The sequence below is a fragment of the Mastomys coucha genome, unplaced genomic scaffold (assembly GCF_008632895.1).
Source record: "Mastomys coucha isolate ucsf_1 unplaced genomic scaffold, UCSF_Mcou_1 pScaffold16, whole genome shotgun sequence".
NCBI lineage: Eukaryota > Metazoa > Chordata > Mammalia > Rodentia > Muridae > Mastomys > Mastomys coucha.
Window position 1 is genome coordinate 44,402,902 of NW_022196898.1, and position 13,672 is coordinate 44,416,573.

A 13,672-nucleotide genomic window follows, 5' to 3' on the forward strand; every position below is an offset into this window, starting at 1 on the left:
ATGGTTCACAGCTTCCCTTGGGCATTTGAACACTTCATTCCCAATTGATAGCACTATTTGGGAAGGTGAGTAAGTGTGGCCTTGCTGGAGGCTGTCACCGGGGTAGGTTTCCAGCTCCTGCCTTCATTCCACAATCTTGGACTCTACTCTGATCCTGTGTGGAGAGCTTTGGGGCTGCTTGGCAGGGATCTGATAATGGGCCAAGACACGGAAGTAAGCTCAGGCCAGAATCTGATCTTGGGCTAGAACAAAGAAATAGGCTTCAGGCAAGAATATAATTTTGGGCTAGGACAAGGAAGCAGGCTCAGATATCTTGGTCATCCTGATAAGCCCTTAGAAACAGTGATCTCGGGACTTTGTTTATTGCCATGCTTGCTCCTTGACTATTTGTGTTTATTGTCTTGCTTGTTCCTTAACCTAGAATGGACCTTATTACTTGCATGTAATTAAAATGCTATAAAGGCAGATTGGGAAAAAACAAACCCGCCTCAGCCTCATGTTACAGTGTTATCTAATTGTCATTTTTCTCTTTAATCCTTGCTCCTGCCCTGGAGAACCAGTTGACTGAGCTAGCTTGGCCACTCTGGAATTAAGGCCAGATAAGGGTCTTCTTCAAGTTCCTTGGTCATGATATTTTATCATAATAGAAGAGTAACTAATTCAGGGGTGTTTCAACATGGACTTGGCTGACTTAATTTATTTGGTTAAGATAAGTTCTCACTGTATTGCCCACACTATCCTGAAACTCATCATCAAAAGGCCCAAGATGACTTTGAACTTTCGGTAATCCCCCATCTTAGCCTCCTTATTGGTGGGGCCACAGGTATCTTCATGCCCAGCTTTGATATGTGTGGTGTATGTACGTGTTATATGGGTGTGTGCACGTGTGTCCGGATCAGAAGTCAACAGCTGGGTGCCTTCCCTGATTGCTTCCTACCTCACTATTTTTACATTTACGTGTAAGTGTGTACATCTACGTGTGCCAGGGTGCTCAGACAGAGGTCAGGAGACAATTTGTTAGTTTTTTCTCTTTTACCGTATGGGTTCTGGGGCTGGGTCATCAGCCTTGGTGACAAGCTCCCTTATGCACTGAGCCATCCATCTTGCTGGCCCTTTGCCTTATTTGTTGGGATAGGGTCTCACTGAACCAGAAGCTCATCAATTTGTTTCAGAGCTAGCCAATAAGTTTCAGACCTATGGCCATTTCCCAGGGTTAGTGTCCCCAGTATCACACCCAGACTTGATGTGGGGACTGAGCACCTGAACTCACATTCTCATGCTTGAGCATTAAGTATTTTACCCAGTAACTCATCTCCTCATCTTACTGACCCCAGCTGACTTCTTGATAAGAACAGATGCATATAACTTATGCTTGTTTTCATTTATTTACGGTTCCTTGTACTGTGAGGGTTTGATGAGAGGAGAATATACTCTTTCAGGTGTATCATGAACAGCAGGGAAAGACAGGAACAGGGGGTCAGTACAAGAATCTGCAGCATAGCTGGGCATGGTGATGTGCACCTTTAATCCCAGCACTCAGGAGGATCCTGAGTTTGAGGCCAGCCTGGTCTACAGAGTGAGTTCTATGATAGCCAGGGCTACACAGAGAAACCCCATCTCCAAAAAACCATTAAAAAAAAAATCACTGCAAAGAATGCATCCAAGCACCACCTTCCTCTTCTTCTTCCTCCTCCTCCTTCTCCTCCTCCTTCTTCTTCTTCTTCTCTGTCTCCTAGGTCGTTTGAGAAGGATGCTGGTTTCTGGCTGGGAATGTGCTCAGTGGCACATCAGTTCGTTGACTAGCATGTGAAAGGCCCTGAGTTTGATCCCAGCAATGCTTCTTCTGCGTCACTGTCTCTTCATGGTGCTCTCGATGTATGACTCCAGTAAGAAGATGGTTTCATCTACCTGGATCTCACTGGCATCCAACCTGAGTGAAAGATGGAAGCATTTATCTGGGGTCAGTGCTCATTAGCATACTCTGGACAGGAGCAGATGGAAGGTGTGTTACCCAGTGGATAATTCCATTACATCCCTCCCATACCAGGTGCCTTGGAGCTCCTGAGATTGCAAAGACAGTGTTAAAGTTTCACTCGCAACCATGAGAAAGAACAGGAAAAGCAGAGGCAAAAGGAAGAGTGCTTTACAACCATGAGAAGTCAGAGAGTTAGTGCTAACTGGAAGAGGACTTCCACATGCTGATAAAATTCAGTGAGGAAACAGAACCACAGCTAACACTGCACTTTTCTCCTTAGATCCAGGCAAAGCCAAGATGTCCTTCACAGCCTTCTATCCAAGGTGCTAGTCAAGGCAATTAGGCAAGAAAGAAATCCAGATTGAGAAGTAGAACCATTCACAAATGACATAGAAAATCTCTAGGGATCCATAAAAATAATCACCAGAACTAATACATTTATATAACCCCCATTGACGAGTAAAGGAAATGAAGGCGGAAGCCTACTGCTATGAAACTGTGACAGGCTCCATGGCACAGAAATGAGTTTGGATTTCATACTGTTAAAAAAAAAAAAAAAAAAAAAAGATGGGCAGTGGTGGCACATGTCTTTAATCCCAGCACTTGGGAGGCAGAGGCAGGCGGATTTCTGAGTTCGAGGCCAGCCTGGTCTACAGAGTGAGTTCCAGGACAGCCAGGGCTACACAGAGAAACCCTGTCTCGAAAAAGTCTCAGCTGCAATGATACACATCTGTGATCCTAGCACTTTGGGGTGGAGGTAGTTTGAGCAGTAAAATCAGTTCAAGGCCAGTGTGGACTATGAGACCTTCAGTCAAAAACATAACCCTTTCCCAAATGGAAGGATGGACAGACAGACAGACAAGCAAGGAAGCCAATAAGCCACTTTAACTAGGAGAGTGTTGCTTGTTATCCATCACTTTAAAGACAGTAAGTAACCTGGGGGTTGGGAAGATGGGCCAGTGGGTAAAATGCCTGCCACCCCAGTGTGAGGACCCGAGCCTGGAGTTCCAGAACAACCTCCACATGCATGCATGGCAAGTGTGTGCTTACACACCTACACACTCCTACCTTCAGTGCACCGTGACACGGTTTGTAGGATGAGGTAATTGCAAAGTTCTAGGTAAACGGTAATTAGAGTCTGTGCAAGGACCAGGATGGAAGGCCACACTTGAGACTGAAGTAAAAGTCTCAGTGAATGAGATTATAGATAAGCATGATGGCCTCAGAACTGCTGACCACAAAAACAGGCAGGTTCCATACTCTTGAGACATAGTCTCCCTGGCTGTCCCAAAACTCAGAGCTCTAAGTCTCCTGAGTGCTGGGGTTACAGGCGTGCACCTTCACTGCGCATGAGCGGCATTAGCCCGGGGAGATGACGTTGTGCTCAGGTTTGCTCGTGCTGAGGTGGAGGAGGTCGGGCTGTGAAGCTGTATTTGTTTGAAAGGCAGAGGCAAGTGCAGGTCTGGACTTCTGCAGCTTACTTGTTAACGTTGCGTTTCAGTGTTTCCAGCTGCTGCCGTTCCGGGGCTGTGATCATCTCTTCTATCTCCTGCAGCTGCACCTCCTCTGCGCCCGTGGCCTGCATTGACGCCATGATGGCTTCCACCCGCTGAGACTTTTCTAGTAGCCGCCTATCAGACAGACACAGCTGAGGAGCGCTCCTTAACTTTGGGGTTCTCTTGTCCTTTCTATCTTTCCTCTAAAGACATTTTCCATAAACTTAATTGCACATAGAACTTTGTTCCTGAAACATTTATTGCCTCTCAGTAGCACTTAAACTCTGGGGTCAAGTACATGCCTCATAAATCAGCAAGATAATGTAATTGGGGGTATAGTCAGCAAGGGTAAACTAAGGCATGATTATGCCAATGCAAACCTTTGACTCAGTGCAACTAGACTGGGTATTGGCATACTGTCTCCATTTCTATAGCAAGTTTTCCCTCAGGCTCTGGACCTTGGAAATATTAATGTGGGCGTTGGGGCCCAAAGGTATTAGGTCAAGGAGAAGTGGACCATGTATTCTTTTAGTTATTAAATCAGAGTAAAAACCCAAAACCAAAACTGAACATGACTTGGAGGCGGCTGCACTCACTTGTTCTCCTTTGTTTCAAATTGCCGCCTTTCTATCAAGTTGGTTATGCTCTGAGGAAAGAGAAGAGAGACCAGAGATGCAGGCCATTCTGTTAATGTGGGTAACGAGATAAAGGGCGCGGCTGTGTGGGGACGGAGAGGAGGCCCACGCATTACCTTAAAGCACCTGTGCAGCAGCATTCTGGCAGCGGCCAGCACATTCACAGTGTACAGGTAGAAGGTCCTGGATGGGGCGTGGTCTGGCGTTTTAGGAATCTCCTGTTTGTCCACAGAAATAAAAAGGGAAATTGTACTGTTATTTGGAATGGGCAAAATAAACAGCCACCCACCTGGTACTGCCAGCCCTGATACTTCTTTCCTGCCTAGCCAACTAGGGGCCATGCTTCTGACATAATCAGCCACAGGAAACAGGCTGCCCAGTTTCCACTAGTCTATCAGCGTCCTGGGGCAAAGAAAGGAAAGGCAACTAATATTTACTGATTTATTTATTTGCAAATTCTACACATGCTATGTGGATTTGATTTTCAAAGTAGATTTTATTAATAACTGAGATCGTATGATACTCAGGTTTTCAATCCTTCAGCCTACTCTCCTAATACTGAATCATAGGTATGCATTACCATGGTTGGTCCAAACGACACTGGTTTTATATCAGCAGCCACCACCATTTTACAGATATGAAAATGATGGTAGTTGACTTGGTGAACTGACTCCAAAATCCATTCAATCTACTTCCTCAAAGGGTCCTCAGTACAGAACTACAGGATCCAAGCTATGCTGAACAAGTTACTCTATTAAAGATTTAAGGCTGAGTAAGGTCAGGAATAATGGACTGGGGGCCAGAAAGGACAGGGAAGTTAGAATTGTGAGCTGATTTCTTGGTGTTCTCTGTCTGTCTCTCTGAGAGGCCAGTTAAAGTCTACATGATCCTTCAAGGATTTGCTATGTCTGTGTTAATCTTTTTTCTGTTTTAGAGGTGGCTGTACTGTCTGTCTGGGTTTGTCCTGCCGAGGTCAGCCTTGTTGCTTGGCATGTACTGGGGCCGTGGTCACCTGCAGTAATATGAAGTTTTCCGAGAGCATCTTATACAGCATATCTTTTGCCTCCTTTGCAGGAATCATCGCAAAGTCCTCCACCTGCTTCTGCTCCAGGTGTCTCTTCTGCAATACCAGACGGAATATCCTGGCACAGCGAGACCCGAATCTGGGAAGGGACAAAGAAGCACTTGGGATGCCTTAGCTCCTAGTCTCAGAGTGTGGTGGTCCACATGTGGAGTCAGGACCAGAGAGGAAAACAGCACCCGTTCCTCCACAGCTCTGAGGTTGGTGATAGCACTGTTCCTCTGGCCACCAGATGCCTACTCCTTAGTGCCACAGTGCTTGGATTACAGAGCTTTAGGGTGGCTGGTTAATTTGCCTATCTAGGAATTAACATTATGGGAAAGATGAGACCAAGTGTGGCAGGGTATATGGCATAAAAACCAAATTCCTTGCTCAGTGGGGTGTGGATAAGAAGTGTCTGAGCCCAACCCCAGTCAGTGAGCCTCTTACCTCTCCTGGATGACAGACTCCAGAGTTGCAGTGGCTAGGGATGCTAATGCCTTATGGAGGTCTTTAGGTAGAGGGCTAAGGACATTTAGTAATGTTTTAGCCTGATCACATTACCTTAGTTTCATGACTAAATTCCTAATTTAAAACTAAAAATTAACTGCTATTTTGCTTTTCACATTTCATGTATGATATGTAAGTATATTAACATTTGTAAGGGTTTGCTTAAGTAAACTTTTTTAAAAAAAATCTTTTTTTTGAGATAGGGTCTTGCTATTTAGCGCAGACTGACTTAGAACATTCAACTTTTCTGCCTCAGTCCCTAAACTGCTCTGATTATACGCATTTACCATCACACTGGCCGCAGCTTCTTCCCTTTCTTACCTCCTGCCTGCCCCACCCTCTTCCTGTCTGTCGCAATGCTGGTGATCTGGCCCAGAACCTGGAACAGTAAGTGTGGTGCCACTGAGTGACGGCCGGAGCTTCTTTTATTTTCATTAATGTACCTCACTGATATTCATAGAAAACTTAATAGAAAGCTCATTTTTAAAACTTGTCTAGTATTTAAGTATTGACAAAATCTTTTCTTGTGGTGGTACATGTGTCTAATGCAGCACTTGGGAGGTAAAGGCAGGAGAATCAGGGCTTTACTGCCGACTTATAGGCTACACAGTGAGTTCAAGGCCAGGCTGGGCTACAGAGACTGTCCTAGGCCCTACTCCTGCTTCCTAACTCAGGGGTCCTGACAGGACAGGCAATTGCAAAGGATACTGATGACATACATTCCTCCACCACTGTCGCCAGACTTTCCAATAAATTCTAGCTGTTAACAAGAAAGAGAGTGAGTGGTGTTAATGCATAATTCTCTTTCCCATAGAGCAAATCTGGGTAAGAGTCTGAAACAGGCAGCTTTCCTGTGGGCGATGGGGCCTTGTCTAGGATGGCTAAGTAGACAAGAAGGCTACAGGAGATAAACTGTGATCAGACTAAGGAGGCAAGAGACTTACTGGGTCATCAGCCAGCAGTGTGAGGTACTGATCGAGAACCTGCTTAGAGATGTTATATCCGACGGGCAGAGATCTGAAGATCTGTGGGACAGAAGGAGATGCTGGAAACGGGACTAGGGACGCACAATTGCTATATGTGACTGAAACAAGATGTTCTAAGTTTAGATTTCAAAACATAAACGTGTTTAAGAAATATTCATGGGCTGGAGAGATGGCTCAGCAGTTAAGAGCACTGACAGTTTTTCCAGAGGTCCTGAGTTCAATTCCCAGCAACCACATGGTGGCTCACAACCATCTGTAATGGGATCCAATGCCTTCTTCTGGTGTGTTTGAATACAGCTACAGTGTACTCATATATGTAAAATAAATAAATCTTTAAAAAATATTCATAGTATCATTGTTTATAAGAGTAAAACAAAGGCCACGAGGACCGCATACCTTTAATCCCGGAACTTGGGAGGCAGAGGCAGGTAGATCTCTGTGTTTGGGGCCTGGTCTACACAGTGAACTCTAAACAGCCAGTGCTACACAGTCAGACCCTGATAGTAGAGTAGAATGAAAAATAACCCAAATGTCCAGCGATAAATAATTAATTAAAGTAAACTACAACTGAGTGTAGTGGTATATGCCTGTAATTAATACCTGCTCCCCCAGCGCCTGGGGGAGGAAGACTGTGGGTTCCTGTGTAGCGATAGCCTCCAAAGATAAACATTCCATTCTGGAGGGAGGCTCCGAAGACTCTGGAAGCTAAAACTTACAAGGCTCAAGAAGCTCATGAAATTTACAAGGGTCAAGAATTCAGAAAGTTAGGCCTTTGATCATAGCACTAGAGAGACAGAGGCCAGCCTGGTCTACAGTGCAAGTCAAAACAAACAAACCAATCAACTACAAAAAGTTTAGAAACAACATAAAGTGTAATAGCAATATTTAAGTAAGTATAAAAGCAATAGAAATGTAATGTTTAAATGCCAGACTTTCATCAGAATCCAAATATGTATATATTGTAAGACAACCTTTATCAAAGCTAAGTTGCTGTTACCTGGCTTAGCTTTGAACTCCTAAGCTCAGGCAGGCAATCCCCAGCAGCCTGAGGTAGGATTCCAGCACACCTGGCTTAGAAGTAATTAGAATAATTAGAAATAAGCTATGTTTGACAGATAGATATTTGACTATAATAATTTTTTTTAAAGATTTATTTATTTATTATATGTAAGTACACTGTAGCTGTCTTCAGATGCACCAGAAGAGAGCGTCAGATCTCATTACGGGTGGTTGTGAGCCACCATGTGGTTGCTGGGATTTGAACTCATGACCTTCCAAAGAGCAGTCAGTGCTCTTCCCCACTGAGCTATCTCACCAGCCCAACTATAATAATTTTAATGGCTTAACAGTTTATTTATTTATTTATTTTTAGATTTATTGATTTATTTGTTTGAGATAGGGTTTCTCTGTGTAGTCTTGGCTGTCCTAGAAAATGCTCTGTAGACGAGGCTGGCCTCAAACTCAGAGATAACCTCCCTTTACCTTCTAAGTGCTGGGATTAAAGGTGTGTACTACCACACCTGACTTACTTTCATTCATTCATTCATTGTATATATGTTTTGCTTATTTATTTATTTATTTATTTATTTATTTATTTATTTATTTATTGTATATATGTTTTGCTTATTTATTTATTTATTTATTTATTTATTTATTTATTTATTTAGTGTCTATATGTTTTGCTTGCATGACTGGAAATGTATCATGTATGTGTAGTGCCCAAGGAAGCCAGGAGAGAGAGTAAGATTTCTTTGGACTGGAGTTACAGACAGTTGTGAGCTGCCTTGTATGTACCGAGAATTGAGCCTGGGTCCTCTCGAAGAGCAGCCAGTGTTCTGAATTGCTGAGCTATCTCTCTAGTCCCCATGGCTTAGAATTTTTAAAAGCTGGATTCTAAGGTGGTTTAACATTTCCGAGAAATCCTTGCCCCACCCCCAGGCACAGGCATCAACATAACCCTACAAGTTATATCTAATAACTTAAAATACCTACGCCTACTGGAAAGCTAGCACAAGAATATGAAGCTAAACCAGGCATGGTGGTGCATACTCCCCCCACCCCCCCCCGAAACAGGGTTTTTCTGATCACCCTGGCTGTCCTGGAACTCACTCTGTAGCCCAGGCTGGCCTCGAACTCAGAAATCCACCTGCCTCTGCCTCCCAAGTGTTAGGATTAAAGCACCACCACCCCCCAGCTGGTGCTTCTAAGCTCAGCAGTAGGCAGTTTCTGGACAGCCAAGGGCTACACAGAAAGACCAAAACAAATCAACCCTCCCCCCCACCCCACCCCCACCCACAAAAAACCCTGAGGTGTACCTCATTGGAGGACAGTGGCTGAGTAAATGGGGCACTAGAGGGAGTGGTGATCTCACTCATCCGAAGCATTGTCCGCACAATCTCACTGCTTGTCTGAAAAATAGACAATTCAGAATACACCAATGCTGCCTCTGGCCTTGGCCCGGAGCCAGTGGCTACATCTGACAATCATCCCAAAGACCGACTGTGTACCTTGCTGAACACTGGCTGAACCCACTTGGATATTACCTGGTCCATTCGGTTTGCCACTGCACTCACAATTGCTTGGTCACGGAAGTGCTGGTGGAACCTGTCAAGGTTGACTTGCCAATAAATCCCATCGTCTGGTGTGGGCTGGGGAGAGGCAGATAGAGAGGCGGTGAGACATAGTACCAGCCAGCCCCAGTGCACATAGTTTACACAATAAAGTTCCACTTGTTTTGTCATACTGTAGCAATTAATGGCTCAGAGAAAAAGCATTCAAGAGTGGTTATTTGTGTCTCTCCACTAACAAGGTCTAACTTCAGGTTCCACGAAGTCACCTTCTTCCTCAGTTAATTCTTCTCCAGTACTCACCAATCTCTCATCTGACACCTTCTTTCCTCTGATTCAGGCCAGGACTCATTCAACTTTGTGCAAGTATCTTCACTATCCCTCACTTTCCTTCTTTCCTCTCTCCTAGAAGAACCTCGGTCCTTTTACCTACAGGCAGAGGTCATGCTGCTGTTTCAGATCATGTCCTTCCCCTGGGCCTCAGAATCCAGACCGTTTGCTTCCTGTCCCCCGAGGCTGCAACGGCTCCAGTACTGCTCTGCTCATCAGCTTTTATCCTGCTCAGGTCAAGACTTCTCCTTCCATCCCGCGCTTCCCTTCCCCTCCTCGGCGGTCCTGCCACAGCCACCCATCCTGGCTATACCCCTCTGGCTTTGCTCAGCCACCTGTCTGTGAAATTTAAGTTGTTACTGGTATTCCAGACCCACAACTGTCCTCAGGAGCCTCCTTGTGGCTAAGCTTGGACGATATTTCCCAGTCCTGATCTTATTGGACTGTTTTAAAGTATGTGACATAATAGGACATTTTCTTCAATTTTACCTCAAGTACAGGGAGTAGAGTTTTGTGATACACCATGACCAGCTAAATGTCTACTTTTTTGTTGTTGTTGTGAGAAGAGTCTCTCTACATAGCCCTGGCTGTCCTGGAATGTACTATGTAGACCAGGGTAGCTTCAAATTCACAGAGATCACCTGCCTCTTCCTCCTGAGTGCTGGGGTTAAAGGTGCACACCACCACACCCAATACATCTGCACCTGGGACATGCCTGGTATCTGTGGATCCAGATGAGGATGTAAGATCCCCTAAAACTGGAGTTAGGGTGTTTAGAACTGAACTTGGAGCCTCTGCAAGAGCAAGTACTCTCTTGAATCATCTCTGAATTGAATCAACTGCTGAATCATCTCTTTAGCCCTACAAGATTTTTTCTTTAATTCATATTATGTATGTGTCTGCCACACGTGTGCAGAGGCCCCAAGATGGACAGAAGGTGTTGGATCTCTTGGAGCTGGAATTACAGACACAGGTGTTAGGAACCAAGCTCTGGTCCTCTAGAAGAAGAGGAGGTGCGCTTAACTGCTAAGCCATCTCTCAAGACCTTAGACATCTACTTTTATTTTTTGAGATATGATCTCTCGACAGGTTGTGGTGGTGCACGCCTTTAATCCCAGCACTTGGGAGGCAGAGGCAGGAGGATTTCTGAGTTCGAGGTCAGCCTGGTCTACAGAGTGAGTTCCAGGACAGCCAGGGCTATACAGAGAAACTCTGTCTCAAAAAACAAAAAAAACAAAAAGAGAGATAGGATCTCTCCCTGGGCTTGAACTTACCAAGTAAGCCAGGATGGCTGATGAGCCCCAGAGACCTTCCTGTGAATTTGTGTTAGGCCTGAAGATTAAACACACCTGATAGATCATGTTTGTAGATTTTAATACAATCTTAATTTGGCTTTCTTTCTCTTTTTTTTAAGATAGGGTCTCATGAAGCTCAGCTGGCATCAACCTTGCTACATGATTGAAGGTCACAATGACCTCTGGATCCTCCTGCCTCTACCTTCCAAGTGCTGGGATTATGGGCATTTACCACTACATTTAGGTAAAAAGTAATTCTGGCCACTAAATGGGTAAGAATGCAAGAAGGGAGACCCTCTGAGGAGAGTTTTGGAGAAGTGCTGCCAAGAGATGATAGTCCTGGGGGCTGGAGAGATGGCTTAGTAGTTAAAGACATTTGTTGTGCAACCATAAGGACCCGAGTTTGGCTCCTAGCATCCACGTAACAAGCCAGACATGATCTCATACCTGCCTGTAATTTCAGCACTGTAAGGAAAAAGGATTGTTAGGAGTTGATAGCTTAGCTAAAAAAAAAAAAAACCCCATTTGTTTGTTGTTTTTTTATGGAACAGGGTTTCATGTAGCCCAGGCTGGCTTTAGATTTACTTTGCAGTCAAGGATAACTTCTGACTCTCTGTCTCTACCTTCTGAGTCCTAGAAATATAGCTATGTAGTACCATTTCTGGTTTGTGTTGTTTGAGAGAGGGCCTCACTATGCAGTCCTGGTTATCCTGGAACTCACTCTGTAGACCAGGCCAGCCACCAACTCACAGAGATCTGCTAGTTTTTGCTTCCAAGTGTTGCAGTTTAAGGCATAGGTCATCACACTGGGCACCATTTCTGCTTTTATTTGGTCCTAGGGAATCAAACCCAGGGATTCCTGCACGCCAGAAGCAATTTACCAGCTGGGCTACATCCCTAGCCAAAGGGCCCCTTCTTCCCCCTACTCTGTTTTTTTTTTTTTTTTTGTCTTTGTTTGTTTGTTTTTTCTTTGTTTTTTGAGACAGGGTTTCTCTGTGTAGCCCTTGCTGTCCTGGAACTCACTCTGTAGACCATGCTGGCCTCAAACTCAGAAATCCGCCTGCCTCTGCCTCCCAAATGCTGGGATTAATGGTGTGCACCACCATTGCCTGGCTTGTTTGTTTTGTTTTTTTGAGACAAGGTTTCACTATGTGGCCTTGGCTGGCCTGGAATTCACTATGTTAGTGGTTCTCAGCCTTCCTAATACTGTGGCCTTTAATACAGTTCCTTGTGTTGTGGTGACCCTCAACCATAAAGTTATTTTTGTTACAACTTCATAACTGTAATCTTGCTACTGTTATGAATCATAATGTAAGTATTTGTGTTTTCTGATCTTAGCTGACCTCTGTGGGCTGCTTAACCCCAAAGGTTGGCCCAAGGGTTGAGAACCACTGTACAATGTAGACTAGGCTGGCTTTGAAGTCATAGAATCCTTCTGCCTCTGCATCCCAAGTGCTGGAGTTAAAGGGATACACCACCACACCTAGCCCTACTTTCTCTTAGTTAGTACGACTATTTTTTTTTTTTTCAAGACAAGCCTTGAACTCAGAAATCCGCCTGTCTCTTCCTCCCAAATGCTGGGATTAAAGGCGTGCGCCACCACCGCCAGGCGTTAGTTCGACTATTTAGTGAAATGAGTTAAGGCTCAGGAGGGAAATGGAACGTTCCTTCCATGAAAGTCCCCGGGACTCCCAGGAGTTCTCACTGTTCCTCAGTATACAGGGGCCAGGAGAAGTGGTCAGAGACAGCAGGAACACTCTGTCCTCATTGGTCTGGCTCTGAGCAATGCCCTGAAGTTCACAATCCCACTACTTCTTAGCCAGGGACATTTAGGTTCTGTAGGAGCTTGTTATCTGAGGGCTATTTCTGGAAGGCTCTAGGGTGAGGACAGCTAATCAAGAAGCCACATTACCTCCTTGTTATCTGTGTATCTTGGTTTCTTGGCCTTGGGCTCGCCAGCAGCATCTTCGTCAGATGATCTCCTCCTCTTACCTTTTCCTGCCAAATAAAATAACTGAACAATTGGACTCTATATATCATGTGATGGCAGGAAGCAAAGCTGGTGCCCTTCATCTCAAATACATCTGTAGCTGCCTGTTTTAGGAGCTGTTAGGAGGCTGAGGAGCTGTAAGAAACTCAAGTCAATGGGGCACCACCTAAGAAAATCCAGTCTTTGCCTTCAGACTGCTTCTCCTCCCACGCTGCCTCTCAGTGAATGGCAGCACCATGCCCACATATGCTCACACATGCGAGCAGCAGCAGCACCATGCTCCCATGCATGCAGATCAGCACATAGATGTCATTCTTGATGCCTGTCCTTTTACTGCTTCTGGATCTACTTTTTCAATAGTCTGTCTCTATTTGCCTTTGCCCTCATCTTTCAGTCTATTAGACAATTTACAACATAAATCAGACCATGTGGCTTTCCTGCTTCACATCTGAGCAGTCTTCCTTTGCTCTCAGGTTAGAGAATAGATGGTCTGCTATGTCTACCTGGTCCTCCCCTCTCTAGCCTTCTCCCATGCTTCTCAGAACTTTGCTCACCTTGCTGTGACTCCGACCTTTCCACTTTCTCTAATGCTCTATTTCCTCTTCTTACTACACACTAGCCCTAAAAAATACCCATCTTCTGTCATTTCACTGGGTAGGTCCTACTTCTGCTTCAAGGCCCAGATCAAATTCCACTTTCTCAGAAAAACATAAGCCTTCACCCCCTGCACAAATCCAGTCCTTCATTATGTATTTTTGTAATAGCTAGCTCTTCCATAGCTCTTTCTCTCTCTCTCTTTTTTCCTTTCCTTTGTTTTTTTTTTTTTTT

At 44.7% G+C, this 13,672-nt stretch overlaps 1 protein-coding gene across 3 annotated transcripts in view; it reads right to left on the reverse strand.

Annotated features, from left to right (window-relative positions):
* Positions 1-1,366: 1,366 nt before the first annotated feature.
* Polr3c (RNA polymerase III subunit C) overlaps positions 1,367-13,672 on the reverse strand; it is a 17,068-nt gene continuing 4,762 nt past the window's right edge. The window contains exons 5-15 of one of the 3 annotated variants that reach the window (XM_031374910.1): positions 12,767-12,852; positions 9,206-9,310; positions 8,978-9,070; positions 6,621-6,701; positions 6,385-6,436; positions 5,617-5,677; positions 5,119-5,269; positions 4,223-4,324; positions 4,068-4,117; positions 3,457-3,606; positions 1,367-1,930 (exon numbers count right to left, since the gene is read on the reverse strand). In XM_031374910.1, the coding sequence (XP_031230770.1) occupies positions 1,849-1,930; positions 3,457-3,606; positions 4,068-4,117; positions 4,223-4,324; positions 5,119-5,269; positions 5,617-5,677; positions 6,385-6,436; positions 6,621-6,701; positions 8,978-9,070; positions 9,206-9,310; positions 12,767-12,852 (1,013 nt within the window). In that variant the 3' untranslated portion in view covers positions 1,367-1,848. The remainder of the gene's footprint in view (positions 1,931-3,456; positions 3,607-4,067; positions 4,118-4,222; positions 4,325-5,118; positions 5,270-5,616; positions 5,678-6,384; positions 6,437-6,620; positions 6,702-8,977; positions 9,071-9,205; positions 9,311-12,766; positions 12,853-13,672) is intronic. The other 2 variants (XM_031374912.1, XM_031374911.1) reach the window with 2 other exon arrangements.